Source organism: Poecilia reticulata, linkage group LG12, assembly GCF_000633615.1.
Source record: "Poecilia reticulata strain Guanapo linkage group LG12, Guppy_female_1.0+MT, whole genome shotgun sequence".
Lineage (NCBI taxonomy): Eukaryota > Metazoa > Chordata > Actinopteri > Cyprinodontiformes > Poeciliidae > Poecilia > Poecilia reticulata.
Genome location: NC_024342.1, coordinates 3,681,897 through 3,697,017, shown reverse-complemented (window position 1 = coordinate 3,697,017; position 15,121 = coordinate 3,681,897). Strand labels below are relative to the sequence as shown.

The window sequence follows — 15,121 nt, the reverse complement described above, 5'->3', positions numbered from 1 at the left end:
TTATAGTTTTCTCTGGACTGAATATCATGAATGGTCGTCTACCTTGTGCTTCATCCACTTCTGTTGTCTCGATCTTGTCCATGAGATCATTAGAGCTCCACTTGGTGATTTCCTTGGAGAACATGTCCTCGTTATCCGACAGGTCCTCTGCAAAACGACCACAAGAACTCACATGTAGCACCATCCTCTTCTTGAAAGCAATATTTTCTACACAGACTGTGGTTTATGGCTCTTTGAAATCTTCAAATTCAGTTTCGGTGACTCAGCACACGCTGTCGGAAGAATCGGCTGATTTAGATCAGAGCATGTTCATGTCAAGTCAAGGAAACTGTCGTCAGGGTTTCTGCGGGTTTCAGATTTAATGCCTTTAAATAAGCTTTTAAATTCAATTTAAGATGTGAATTACAAGAGAAATTTACAAAATAAAAATGCATATTCTATACCTCATTAGTGCTAAGACTGTCACGATAATCAATAAATCAATTAATCACATGATAAATTAAAACAAACTCAATGATTCTGATTGGCATGATTTATTGATTTTCTCTTTCTACCAAAAACAGGAGGATAAAAGTCTCCAGTCTGATGCTTTGGTCTCATCTAGTTGTTTTTTTGAAGGACAGTTTTGTTTACAGAAACTTCATAATTACATTTGTTTGTTGTTTCGTTTATTTAGTTTTGGATATTTAAGATGGCTTCTGGTTCCAGGGTTAAATGTTCATTAGAATTTAATGCTTTTTGGTCTTTGAGGATGTGCTCTTGTAATAGTACTATAATGGTACTGTTAACATACTTGAGAATGGTCTCAAAACAACTATATTATCGTTTATCGCAATAACTTCTAGAACAACTTATTGTACAGCAAAATGTATTATCGTCACAGGCATGATTTAGTTGTGCCAAGCTTTTCTGCACAGAATCCACCGGACCTCAAATGGGTCGGGAGCAAAAGTGAGCCAGTGGTGAAGATGAGCATCGTCCAGCTACCTGACAATAAATTTACACTTTCTCATGATAAACACAAACAACAGCTAGCATTTTAAGTATTTAGGGCAAGATTACAATTTTTAAAAGAAATTGAAGACATTTTAAGGCCTTAATTTTAAATGCACAAACTTAAGGCGTTTTAAGGATGCTAAGAGCGCTGGCTGAGCTCAGAGACTCTGTCAAATCTGAGTTAAAAATATTTTACTGGGACAAAACAGACAAAAATATCTTCAGAAGAAAAAAGACTTTTTCTTCTGAAGAATTACAGTCGAACTTCAGCAAGTTGTGGTTTTTGGTGGCACTTTTTTTTTTTTTTTTACATTTCTTTTCATATAGTGTTCCAAAATGTCTATAATTTTTCTTTCTCTGTGTTGTAAAGTTACATTTATCACATAAAATCTAACTGAAATACATTTGCTTTCCATTGCATCTCAGTTTGTTTTGTTAAGGTCTATTTTACAATCCATCCCCCATCTGAGCACCATCTGCTTTACCTGCAGAACAATCAAACTGTCCGTCCTTGGAAAATGTGCACAGACGCTGCTTTGTTTTACTTTAAATGGCCTTAAGAACATGGCCTTGAACATGTTCAGTCTGAAAACAAGAATACTTATTTTAGTCACATTCTTTGGCAATGAGGATATTTTTTATCCTTTACGTGCCCAAAGTTTTCTGCAGCACTTTATTAATATTGAGCATTGAGCGCTGTTCTGTATGCTTTGGGCAAACTGAAAATAAGGTGGAGCTTTAAAAAAAAAAAAAAAGCAGGAAGAAGCTCCTGAGGGCTGCAGCCTGCTTGAGGTGCTGCCGAGAACTAGGACCTAATTTGTGGAAACTGAGGAGTAACTTCTGTGAAGGGTAAAAACATAATTTTTCATAATCTGAAAGCCAAGCATTAAAAAGCCTCTCATGTGGAGCGATTTACACCACCGACGCACAAAGCTGGGAACCTCCACTTCAGTTCTAATTGCTATAATTGATAATGAGTAGCTGAATGTCACACAAATTTGCTCTATTTATTTATTTATTTTTCGGTTTTGCTTTCAATTGAGGATGTTTCCAATTAATTTTAATTTATGACAGCATGTCTCTTTTCTGTCAGGAAATAACAAGATTAGGAATCATCAAACACTTTAAAAACGTCTGAAACCAAAACCTTGGTCCCGATTCCAGTGGAGCATGTTTGACAAACTGGATCAATCTTTTGGGTCCTGAGCTGCTGCTCATAACGTGCTGATTTGGATTTCAGTGCGACAATAATCAATAATCGTTACCGTGGGCATCAAAGAACTCGTCGTCAGTGCTGTCGTCAGAGTCCCGGGCAATGCTCTGCATCCTCCACTCTGAAATGCTGTGGTGAGACGGACTCGCTGCAAACATAAACAAAATATTTCATTTGGTTGTTTCTAATCAAATGCCAATAAAAGTTATGTAATTGTTCTGGAATGAAATCTGTTCATTATAAGTCAGAGGTACATTTATTCTTTCTGCTCTAATCTGCATTTTGCATGCATTACAGACTTCAGTTTTGGTTAACTATACGTTAATGTCCTGATTTGATTTGGGAGGTGTAGTAATCATATGCAACCAGCAGAGGGCGTGTAGCGCTAGAGAGCCATAGCAAAAAGCACTGAAACTTCCTCCTTAGTGCACGAAGAAACAATGTGTCATTGGCTGGTTTATTGAATTATTTCTCAGGTATGAATTCACACATAACTCGCCTGTGCTGTTGCAAGTGGGTTTACTAACTGTTAGAAATCTTGTGAAAACCTTTTGTTACCGTCTATATTTACACATTTTGTTGTTCGGAGAAAAGGTTTAACCTCAGTTTGCTGGCAGCTCCCAGCAGACAATGGACCTTACCACAGGGCCCGCCTTTCATTGGCTAATGCCCATTTTACGTCACAGCGCAGCCATCACGTGGGTTACCGGCTCACAAACTCATGCTAATGTACATTGTGGACTACCAGACCGACAAAGTTTTTGCGTCAGGACTCGAAAAAAAATGGTTCTCCACTGTCAGTGGGGTATCTGTACAGGCGATGTCAGGTATCCTGATCGTGTTTGTGGAACTAAAATTCACAGATTTCCAAAATCTGAAACGGAAAGCCTTGCTTGGATTAAAGCTTGAGCACGACCGCATTTTCAGCTCAACCGTCGTAGGATCAATAAGAACAAAGTGTCTGCTGGTGTAATTATTATTGCTTTGCTTTCTTTGTGTTTAGTGAATGAAAAAATAGTCAATAATAAACACATCCATTATGAAAACCTTTTAGCCAAGTACAGCATAATGGCAGTACTGATACAACTTCTACATCCTGAAGCCTGTCTGTTACAGCCTTACGTTAGCTGAACAGATCAATATGCAATGTGTACCGTATCTGACATACATTAAAGATTTTATTTCACCTGAAAAGGCTTTTTACTAAAGTGTAATCGTGTTAGCCACGCTAGCACCGAGTACGGTAAGGAGTAATCAGTAAGGAGCTCCACTAACTTCCTCTCTTTGAAGACCTGTTGGACGATCTGGAAGAGGTGGACCACTGCTTGGTGAGCTCTCCTCGCGTCTCTAGAGAATCTCCAAGCTTTCCGCGCGTTCCCTCGACTTCTGCAGCTGACCCCAGGTTCTCTCCCGGCTGCTCCTGATCTTGGCTAACAGAGGAGCCATTGGTCTCTGCTCCCCCCTCCTCATTCAGGCTGTATTGCGCCATCTTCTTGGCTAACGCTAGCTGGGTTTCCAGCTCCAGCTGCCTGATGTCCTCGATGGTGAGACCGTACCATTCATCCTGCCAGCACCACGCCTGCCGGTGGGCTCGGACCATCACTTTGCGGAGACCTGAAACAGTCATTAGCCACATATATGTTGGAAAGAAAATTTCTTATTTTGGCCAATACTTCTAGTTTTGGAGGTGAGACATAATGCGGACAGGCAGATGGATGGAGTTTATCTAACCTAAAGTTTACTTTCTAGAACTTATCTGGCACTTTCAAAGAACTTAGAGATAGATTCTTCAAAAATACAGATTACTTTTACAAACGTAGAGGTTACTTTTTAGAACTTGCATGGTACCTTCCCCGAACCCAAAAGTTTGTTTCTTTAGCTTAAAGATTACTTTCTAGAACTGATATGGATCACTTATAGATCAGCTTGTGGAAATTAAATGTTGTTTTCTAGAACTTACTATCTTCAGCTCAGAGGCTATTTATCTTGAACATAAAGATAATTTTCCTGAGGGTGCTCACCGTTGGCATTACTTTTTGAGCACTTACAAAGTTGTTCATGGCTACTAGAAGTGTTTAAGCTTTGAATAATAAGCCCACTTGTAATACATATATCTTTTTTGCCACCAACTTCCATGAGTTTTAAGTTTTTTCAATATTAAAATAACTTTTTTTTTACATTTTGCTTTTTCTGCTCATGTAATCTATGAGTTGAGGATAAACACTCTGACACCAGAACCCAAATACTTACCTACGTCGTGTATGAAGCGCTCGATCTTGGACTGCATGCCCCAGTATCTGAACTCCACCTTGCAGAGCTTGTAGGCGCACATGACGACGGACTTCCCAGGGTTGTGGTTGATCTCCTCGATCCAGTCCTCTGACAACGGGCCCCGTCTGGTTTTGATTGACTGGTACAGCTTGGGGTCTTCTTCCACCAGGTATTCATGGGGAGGGATGTAGTCCTTCACGATGTCTATAGGGTCTGGATTGCGGAAAACATAATGGATTGTTAGACCGAGGCAGATCCGAGCTGCAGATATAACCAGAACCAATAACGAGCTGCCAGAAGAAAAATGTGTGATTTTCTGTCTCTTATGTAATCAGGCCCTGCAGAAAGGTGTCAGCAGCAGACTCAACATTTCTTCTGCTCCCCAGTGAATTTTAGTATGCAGAGGCTCAACCCCAGCTCTAACACTCCTCAACCTGTGTGCCCGTGTTACAGCAAGCCGCAGCTTCCACCGCAAATATCGCCGTGCCGATTTGGTTCCTGTTTATTAAGGGGATGACAATCACACAGAGGATCCCAAAGGAACAATTCGAGAGTAATGGCCTGGAGAACGGGTGTTTAGATAGATAAATAAACTCACCGACAGTCCTCTGTCTCTTTTCAGCGGAGGATAGATTGAAGACATCTGCTTGATTTCCAGTGTCTGGTTTGTAATACGTCTCAATGTCTATGGAGAATTTCTCAACAAATGGACAAGTATATCTGGGAAACAAGAGGAGCGGTCTATTAGGACGGAAACCAAATCCCAAACATAAACTCAATCTGTCAAATACGCAGAAAACAAAACTTTCTCCATTTGTTACTTTTGTGAGTGACTGTCCTGAAGTTTGTTGCTTGAACCAAATAAACTTTATTCTTTCTTCAACTGTTTTCTGGAAAAGGTTCTGAAATGCATTTAGTGAGACATGAGTAGGCCTTTATGAATCTGGGAGTTTTCAAATACTGTAATTTGCTACGCCACACATTCATGTTTACTCGATTGAAACGTTCATTTCGATTAATTACATGGACTTAATGAGTTCAAAATCGCTACGCAATTAATCACTTTTTTTTTGTTTTAGAATAAAAAAAGTCCTGAGTCGGAGCTTTTGTATTTGCATGTTTCTGGTCATTTTTGTTTCCAAGAACGATCTGGTGGGACTCTGGAAAAGACTTGTTGTGTTGTAACTTGTGCTAAAAGGAGTTAGCCTGTGAGAGAAGCTATTCAAGCCTAAAATAGCATCTCAATGCTAAACATGGTGCAGCAGTACAGACGTCCCCAGTGCTAATGTTATCATCCACCGTCCACATTTCTCAAGAAGTTTTTTTTTTTCAAGGAACTTCCATAGAAGATCAGGAGTTCCTGAAACTCTGGGAAGCTGAATACAGAGGAATATGATCTATCAAAGTGGAAGTTGCTGAAGACGTCAGCGCCGTTTGTTTCACTTATGGATGGGAGTCATGTTTCAATTAAGCCATATGAAACCTGACTCTTTCTTGTTAGTGTCTTCCCTCCTCCCCCAAGTTAAGAACTTGAGGTGAGGTCTCAGAAATGTTCTAGAAAATGGACATTTCAAAAATTGAAAATGGTAACCAGTTATTGAAACCGAGAACATTTCCAACAGTAAAAAAAGAAAAATTGTTTTGAAATTTCCAAGTTTTTCCTACAAAATTTCTGAGAATAAGCTCAAAATGTTTGTTTTTTTGTTTTGTTTTGGGGGGTTTTTTGATAAAAATTGAATGCTATTTGCTGTTGCATTGCGGTGTTAGCATGTATGATGCTAGCATGTATGTGTGACGGCGTCACGCTGTCTTTGCGCAGTGTTTCCTCACCGGGTTCGTGTATAGGGGTAAGCATTCCAGGACTCCTCCTCCACACGAAGGGCGGCCTGAGGGAGGATGGCACAGAACCAGGATGGGATGTGTTTGCCGATGTGATAAACCTTGTGAGTGTACTGACCCGACCCTCCCGGGCCGTCCTCGTAAGGCTTGTTCTCCAGGATCTCCACTCCGCTGCCCTCACCACAGCTCTCCTCTCTGCTCTTCTTCTGCACGGCGGCAGGACGATGATGGCACAGGAGAGACATGTTCAGATTCATCAAAGACGAGAAAGGAAATGAAGCATACATTAAAGCTTCTGCCTTGCTCACAGTGTTATTGAAAGCTTCTGGGAAGTTTTCATACAGTTCCTTGTACTCACACCACTTCAGCTTAAAAGGAAACAGTGGCTGAGGTAGATTGGATTCAAAAATACTTTATTGTTCCCAAAGGGAAATTAAATGCAGCTCATTAATTCAAGCAAAAATGTGTTCAGCTGCACAGCATCCAAAACAAGAAGGAACGGTTTCCCAAAAAAGCAATTTTCCACCAGAAACACAAAAATGAAAGTCTGGAGAAAAAAAAAGAAAAAATCTCAATGACAGTAACAGAGCTTCTCCGATGTGCTGCCACCCTAAGCGGTGCAATTATGGAATTGCAATGCTAGGATAAGATCGGTTTCACAAGCAACTATCGGCCGATTGACAGACATCCAAAATTAAGGTAGTAAGAGTCAATTTATCGGCACACCCATGCTACTTTTAATAACTGCGCAGCATTTTTTTTTTTGTGCTATAAGTTAGACTTTTCTTAATTTCTGTTTTAATGTGCTATACACCAGATTTTTTTCCCCACAATAAAGGCATGCACTCGCCTACAAATATCGCCGATTACTGATATTTAAAAAGATCAGATTTTGGCCAGTACCAATTTTTTTGTCTTAAATGTGCTGAATATAGCAAGAAAGTCGCTGATTCACCTAGTGATAGGTGACTATTGTTAATAGCAAAAGTGCAGAGATGACCTGGCGGCCTCTCACAGCAGAGCAAAAGAAAGCAGCATCTGATTTTTAGTCCTTTGCTGAGGTAGATAAGCTCGAAGAATAATATCAGCTTCACACGAGTATCGGCTGATCACCGATCTCCCAAAATTCAGGAGGAAATTGGCGCCGTTAATTGGTACATTGTTATTTCTATTCTCTTCTATTAATTTTTGTTATTTTGCTTTTACTCTCTCACTCCTACCAGTAAATTATTTGCTATGTTGAAATACAAAGTGACTGAGGTGGTCACATTGACTGACGAGGACAGCTTTCCCAATGGGATGAAAAGTTCTGTTGCAAAATCATCAGACTTGGGAAAACGCCATGATGAGAGAAACCGGAGATTTAAAAGCAACCTCAACCTCAAGCGGAGCCTCATCAATCATCGTGTGCTGTTCTCTCAATTCTCTGGTCTTTCTCTTTAATGCCTGGCTAAATCCCTGTGGCCCTTGCAAAGCAACCTTGTCCCTCATCCGGGACTCGTCCTACCTGGTCATCAAATCTTGTAGCTGGGTGGATGATGCAGCAGCCAAGTAAAGAGACAAGAAGCACAGACAGAAAAAATGCTGCTACCAGGAGATAAGACAGCTTTCCTTTGAATCTCTGCAGTCAGAGTCCAGCTCTGACTCCGAAAAAGTTGTCGCCCGTTTATCTCAGAGGAACAATCGCAGTTGCCTATCAGTCTGGGAAGGGTTATCAGGGCATTATCATGCAATTTAAAGTCTGCAGAGAGAAAGATTAATCAAACTGGAGACCGTTTAAGATGGCTGTCAATCTTCAAAGATGTGGAGAGAGCAGCAAGTTCACCCCAGGGCCACACCATGCAAAGGTTAGAGAAATAGAAAAACGCTCCACCAAGCATCCTACAGGCAGCAGGATCAGAACAAGACTGAATAAATGCGACTTGTTTGGAATGGGAAGGCCTCTTCCTTCAAAAAAGATTATGGCAGTGTGATTTAAGTTGCATCCAACAACGGCAATGTTGAGATGTTTGACCACAACAGCATACCAGCACAAACACTTCAATCTGACTCTGGAGTTCAGAGGTTGGGTGGCTGACACTGAGGGTCTGTAGTCGTTGACCTACCCTTAAATTTCTCTGATAATCAAAGTACTCCAGAGTGAAACGGCATCCTGTCTGTCTAAACTGCAACATGTAACAGGACAATGTACATCAGAAGGGCTTCAAAAATAAAAACAAAACAAGGGTTCTGAATGGTCGAGATGAAGTCAAGATTTCTGTCAACCAAAGAGGAAAAGAGAAGAACAAAATCAATGTGCATCTCAGAGTCAGTGTAGTATTTCATCAGGCTAAACAGAGGAGACTTCAGGATGATGTATGGTGTTTCAACACATCATAGTCCAGTAGACTTGGCTCCGCTTGGGACCAAAGTTGTAACATTTGTTGCATTTTCAGGTGGTGCGGTTTGCTTTCACACTTTCACTTATTACACAAATATACTAGAGTTTGATTAAAGCGGACTAAACAGACCTGGGTTTGAATCCACATTTACATGATACAAGTAGAACATCTATATGTTCTACCTGGATGTTCCTCTGGTCAGCAGAGGAAAACCCTTCATTCAGTGATATGAGAGGAAATTAACCAAATGAATGTTTTGATTATTAAAACCAAACCAAAATCAAAATTGTTCATAAACCATGTCTGATTGGTGAGCATGCACTGCAGATAGGTAGCATGAAACTAAAAGTATAACCAAACGAATGAATTCTTTTAAATTTTGATTCCAGAAAGAAAAAAATATCACAATTAACGATGTGTCTGTATTAACTGATCTTACTGTAATGGTGAAACGTCCAAAACCCGAATCTCATCTCTGACTTTTAGTAACATATTTGATACATTGATGTGATCAAGCAGGGAACATTAATACCTTTCATTTGCTCTGCCCCAAAACAATCCGACGCCTGAACAGAATTAAATTATCACCGATAGGTTCAGAAGAGAGACGTCCAAATCACTGGTTTCCTTTTGGCTCGGCGTGTCGCTTCCTCCCAATGAGAGGCAGCAGATGGTTTGAGCCACAGATCCTGTAAGACTCGCTATTGCATTAGGCTGGCAGCTCTGCAGAGGGAGTCTGGGATTACACCATCAGTTTATGCACAAGCTTCATCTCCTTAAGAGGCTGTCAGACTGTTACCATCTGGGTTTGGTGCATGTGCATGGCTCGCTCTGTTACAGGAGACAAACTTTCTGCTTTCACTGTCACGGTTCAGATTTTATTTCAAGACTGCTTGTGTGCATCACTGGGAGTTCATTTTAGTAAAAGTCTCAGCAGTCCAGGCTTTTATTGAGTTACTGAGCTACATGTTTCCAATCTACCGACTGACCAAGAAAGCTTTAACTGTAAAGTATCAAATATCTTCCAGGACATCACTTTAAACCAATCTGCTGAGCGCTTTCACATGGGCAACTTTACAGTACGTAACTTTTATACAAAAAAAGGTTTTTTTTTGTTTTTTTACATATTTGTTAAAATCATCATTAAATTGTGACTGTCAGACAGATAATCTGTGAAATAAATGAAACTCCTTTTCCTTTTCCCAGTGCTAACTGCAGAAATACTCAGTTCAGACAGAAACAACCAATCAAAGCAAGGAGGAGGGTCTTAGCGCTGTCAATCACTCTTGTGTTAAGCTACAGATGGTTTACCACCACATAGCCTACCACGAATGCTAATGCTAATTAGCATGGCCACAGATGATAAATGGTTTTTCTGGAGAGGTGAATTGTTTCTCCGCCATTAGCACATAGAGCAGCAGGACAACACAAGGATGATTGACAGCGCTAAGACCAGAGTGTTCTTTATCTTTATTGACTCCCTTGTAAAGGTGTGGAAAAGCTATAAAATAAATGAATCCTTTACTAAGACAGTATAATAAACTCAAATTGATTTTTTTACACATCACTTCAACTTGAGTTAATTTATTTTGCCTTTTTAACATAATCACTTCAGATATTGGAAGCCCTTAAAAACACATGAGATTTGAGTTTATTTGTAACAATTCGTTTAGGCTGCAGTGGCCTTTATTGAACATGGAGTAGAAAGGAAATAAATGAACCAAAAATGAGGAACCCTTGTTAGACTGTATGACATAATGACATTTTACTATAAAATCTAACTAAGTTTAACTTTACTCAGTTAGTAAAGTTAAAATAGTTCAACAGTTGATCAGGACAAAGATAAAAAGTAGTGACAAAGAAACAAAATGAGCCAGAAATTATGACGGATTCTAGTTTTAATGAGTGAAACAGTCCAAAACATTCATATGAGACTATTGAATCAGGAGGCAGAAGATACTTTGTTTCCACCAGATGATTGAGAAGTTATTTTATTGCCTCTGTAGTAACGTTGGTCGCAACAGGACCGAGAATAACTCTAGGTGAATACAAATCATCATGATCGTTATTAACAGCCAGAGTGGGGCGTTCAGGGTCAAGAACGAGAGCTTAGATTGAATATGGAGCTCGCTCTCCAGAAGACTTTAGGGAAGCGACGCAGTAATGAAGGTCAGAGGAGGCCAACAGCTGGAAAATTGCTGTAATCTAGCAGGTAATGTAATTTAGGTGAGGAGCCAAGGGCCTCAAATGATCCCCCCTGAGACTGTGGTGTGTGAGCGCCGATGATCGGAGCAAAGAGCCGAACAGATTCAGACGCAGCGCATTTATCATAAAAAAACAAAAAACGATTGGACCATCACACAGACGGCTGATCATACAGACACAACCTTCAGTTTTACACAAACAACTCTACCTGCTGCAGCCACAGGAAGAGAAACACACTGGCTAAAACAGATTCCAGTAGGACTGAAACAATTAATCAGCTTAATCACAATTAATTGATTATTGAGATCATCTTCAATTAAATTAGTAAACAATTGTTAACTGGCCTATACAGACTCAGAAAAAGGCAGCTTGCTGAAAGAACAACACGCTTAGAGCAGGAATTAAGGTAAAACTGTAATATATATATATAAATAGGTATTTATATATAAACTTCTTAAACGTTCTCCACCCAGGAGTTCTCAAGTGGAAAAGTTTTAGCTTCACCTGGTTGAAATAACATAAAAAAATCTATCTTTGCTATCCATTTATTAATAGTTAATGTCACAATAATCAATCAATTATTCGCATGATAGATTAAAATAAACTACATTTTTAGTAATATGTTTTCATAGAGCAACTTTGTTTCCAGAGACTTCATAACACGCTTTATTTATGGTTTCAGCTAACTGTCATTTTTATTTCATGTCATGTTTTTATTAACTATGATTAGAAATTATTATAATTAACAGAAATAAGGTCTTTTAAGTATCTATTTGTGTGTAATTAATCTACATAACGTTTTTCACTTAATAATGAAGTTCCTAAAACAACTTTTAAGAATATTCTAATTTATTGAATGGGTGTGTGGAAGTTTGTGGTTGTAATGTGTGAAAATTTTAGAAGACTTTTGAAAATTTTAAATGAAATACTTTCTAAAATAGCTATAGATATAATATGAAAGATATGAGAACTGATTCATGGCTCCCAGAGCTTGGGCAGCGTCTCTGTTGACCATGAGTGGTGAACTGTAACACGCGACTTTCCCGAGGATCTCGTTTCGGCCGGGCTGAGTCCGTCCTGAATAATTTATGTGACAGAACAAACTCGACATAAACCAGAGGTAAACCTGGAGTAAAACATAATCCTGGAGAAAATCCCGGGGGTCCAACCTGCTGTGCCCCTGCAGGGATGAATTTTCACAAGTGTACACGAGCTGTTGCCATAACAACAACATCCTGAGGACAAACAGAGTGGAAGGATGGCTTCGTGTTAGAAGTCTTGCTGGCACACCTGGCTTGTTGATTGGCTAGTTTTCTTCTGAACAGAAAACTCTGGGCGATAAACAGAAGTGTATCTTAAATAAATATCAATGATAAAACTGAATTTATGTCACTTGTTTTTGATTTTAGGTTCCGGGTTTTAGAGATGCACTGGTCCAATATTAATATCAGTATCGGTCCCGATATTGAAAACATTTCTAGATGGGTATTAGTGACAATGTGCCAGATCCGTAAGTACAGATCTATTCAGTCTAATTCTATGTTGTGTGCTAAGAGCAATGTCATGTTTTATTGTTCATTTTACGTTATATTTAGATTTCCTCATTACCCGTTTTAAACCATTTTAATGAAGGTTTGTTGTAGTTTATTTAAATTTTTATTTCATTTTATTTTTTACATTGTTCTCGTCAGTTTCAGTTTATTACTTTTGGTTGATTTACTCCTAATTGTGCCGACTGAACAAATTAAAGTTTTCTTACATGCTTGTCCAAGAAGCTGCTGCTGTATCTAGGTGTGCTGTAGTGGTGCAGAGTTATCAAATTCATTGTTATATTCAGTACATTTATGTCTGTTTAAGAAAAGAAACACTCAGTGAATTCAGTGTTGTTTTTATTTATCAATTTGGCTGATGGTAAACCTCAGATATTGGTATTGGAAGTGAAAAAAGTGGAGCGGTGCATCTCTAATCAGTTTACAAACACAAGACTTTGAACTTGATGCATCACTGAAGCAAGATAAGGAAGGAAAAAACAGAGCTAGACAGTTTACCACCATGTCTGTGACTTTTTCTCCCTAATTTTATTTATGTTCAGCAGGTTTTTTTAAACTTTATGTTGGAAAGGAAGCAGAGGCATAACTTTATGAAGCATAGTTGCAACCTATTACAAGGTGATTAAACTGAGAGCTGATGTGTATGGTAAAAAGTTCAGAATTGTTTTCTTTCCATTTTCCTTGACTGACTTCTCTGCTGACAAATAGCATCTCCACAGTGTGATGCTAGCACCACCAACATCATTTCTACCCGTCCAGTCAGATTTTGGTGGATCACCATGCGTCTGTGGGTTTACTTATTCCTTTTTCTTGGAAACTGCTTTACGCAGCCTCCGAGCTTCCGCCTCACAGAGCAGCCCTTCCCCGCGCCTTTCCCTCTCAGCTCCTTCAGACTAGCCAACAGCAATTAGCAAACACCTGGTGGGACTGCACATCTGCTGAGCTCATTATAGGAACTACTTCTCAGTGCGACTCTAGTAAAAACATTGTTAAAGGGTTAATAAAAGAGCCATGTTGTGTTGACTTCCTGAAGTCAGAGTTTCAGGAAGAGCAGGAGTTTCTTAAAGAGACAGAGGCCCAATTTCAAGGTAAAATCTCTTTTAAGTTATATTAAATATATACAGCATTTGTTATGCTGGCAACTGAAGTTAACATAGCTTCTTGATTATGCTATGAAATGGCACTATGTACCTGGAAAACACACGATACTGCCCCTTTAAGCATTAATAAAAACCATTTGTGTTGATGCAAAGCAGTGGGAGGTTTATATGTGGCTAATAACCAAAGTAGCTTCATGCCAATGAAGCATTGTTTTCTCAAGAGTGGTGGCATCCAAATATATACGGCAATAAGTTAATGGTAATTAACTTATTATTAATAGGTGTTCTGAATTACAAAAATGCAATAAATATCAGAAAGTACATGGAAACACCTCCTCTAGGTTTTCTTTTGCTGACAAAACATTTAAAAAATACAAATGTTCCTCAACACACTGGTGAGAAAAGCTGTGCTATTTTCTTATGTTATGATAATATTACATATTTTATTTGAGTGATGTTTGAATCTGATGTTACTTTATCTAGCAATGAGCTTCGGACACTAAGAGTTGTCATGGCGACTGCACCACCACGTCTCCCTCTCCGTCTCGTTCACGCCACAAAACCAAATGATGGCAGCTGCTGCCCCACTGCAGGTGATGTCACCAGTTACCCCGGCGACAGGCGCTCCAGCTGTGACGCCGAGGAGCAGGAACTGTGTGTGTGTGTGTGTGTGCGTGCGTGTGTGTGTGTGTTTAACTCTGTACAGTCATGTATTTGTTTGTTTGTCCACATAAGCAAAGTTATGATAAAAAGAAGCAAACATGTTGTTTCGTTTTGTGTCTGCACAGATCTAGCTCCTTAATAACTTAATCTGATCAAATTTAAATGATCAGATTATTTAAATTTGCATATAGAAGATATGCAAACTGAATGTTAGGTTGCATATCTTCTGTTGCAGTTTAGAATAAACGACAAAAAAAGGAGGAATCGACGCGGCTGTCGCTTCATTGCTATTTGTCAGTAAAGAGCTTCATGATCACAAGCTGGAACATGTCGCTCTAAAATGAGATCCTTTGTTTAATCTGCCCTGATTTACGGCTCCAAAGTAAATACAGGCTGCATTCATACTGAGATGTTGTTTTTTTAATGACATTTTAGTTGTTTTCACAAAGTTATGAAAGGAAGCATAAAGCCCAGACATATGGAGCACCATCTGGTCTGCAGAGCGACACCGTGACCTCTCAGCAATGTTTTCTCTCAGATCCTGTTCTACAGGAAGACACAAGGACACCTTCAACCCCCGCCCCCCATTATATGTATCAGATATTAGCTGAAACAAGGTAATGCTTCATAACCCCTACTAAAATCATCATAGCTGCCCCTGATCCAGCCTTTTAAACTGGGATAATACGACATAAACTTTGGGGGGGGGTTCACGTTAATTTTGAAGTATCGCTTTAGAAATAACCAGCAAAATTCAAAATAACTTCTTTACACTTTATGTTTGCTTTTGAGGTGGTTTTTGGTTTTTCCGATAACGCGCTAAAGAGTAGAAGGAAACTCATTTACTGAATAAGTTCAAACCTCCAGCTGAGAGGGGAGGCCTCAACGTCCTATCTATTACAG

The 15,121-nt window shown here is 39.3% G+C and overlaps 1 protein-coding gene across 5 annotated transcripts in view; it reads right to left on the bottom strand.

Moving 5' to 3' along the window:
- The window catches only part of pitpnm2 (phosphatidylinositol transfer protein, membrane-associated 2), a 63,970-nt gene that overhangs the window by 16,465 nt on the left and 32,384 nt on the right, over positions 1 to 15,121 (bottom strand). For all 5 annotated transcript variants that reach the window (XM_008423355.2, XM_008423356.2, XM_008423354.2 and 2 more), the window contains exons 3-8: positions 6,311 to 6,525; positions 5,079 to 5,200; positions 4,460 to 4,693; positions 3,485 to 3,823; positions 2,262 to 2,357; positions 43 to 147 (exon numbers count right to left, since the gene is read on the bottom strand). In XM_008423355.2, the coding sequence (XP_008421577.1) occupies positions 43 to 147; positions 2,262 to 2,357; positions 3,485 to 3,823; positions 4,460 to 4,693; positions 5,079 to 5,200; positions 6,311 to 6,525 (1,111 nt within the window). The remainder of the gene's footprint in view (positions 1 to 42; positions 148 to 2,261; positions 2,358 to 3,484; positions 3,824 to 4,459; positions 4,694 to 5,078; positions 5,201 to 6,310; positions 6,526 to 15,121) is intronic.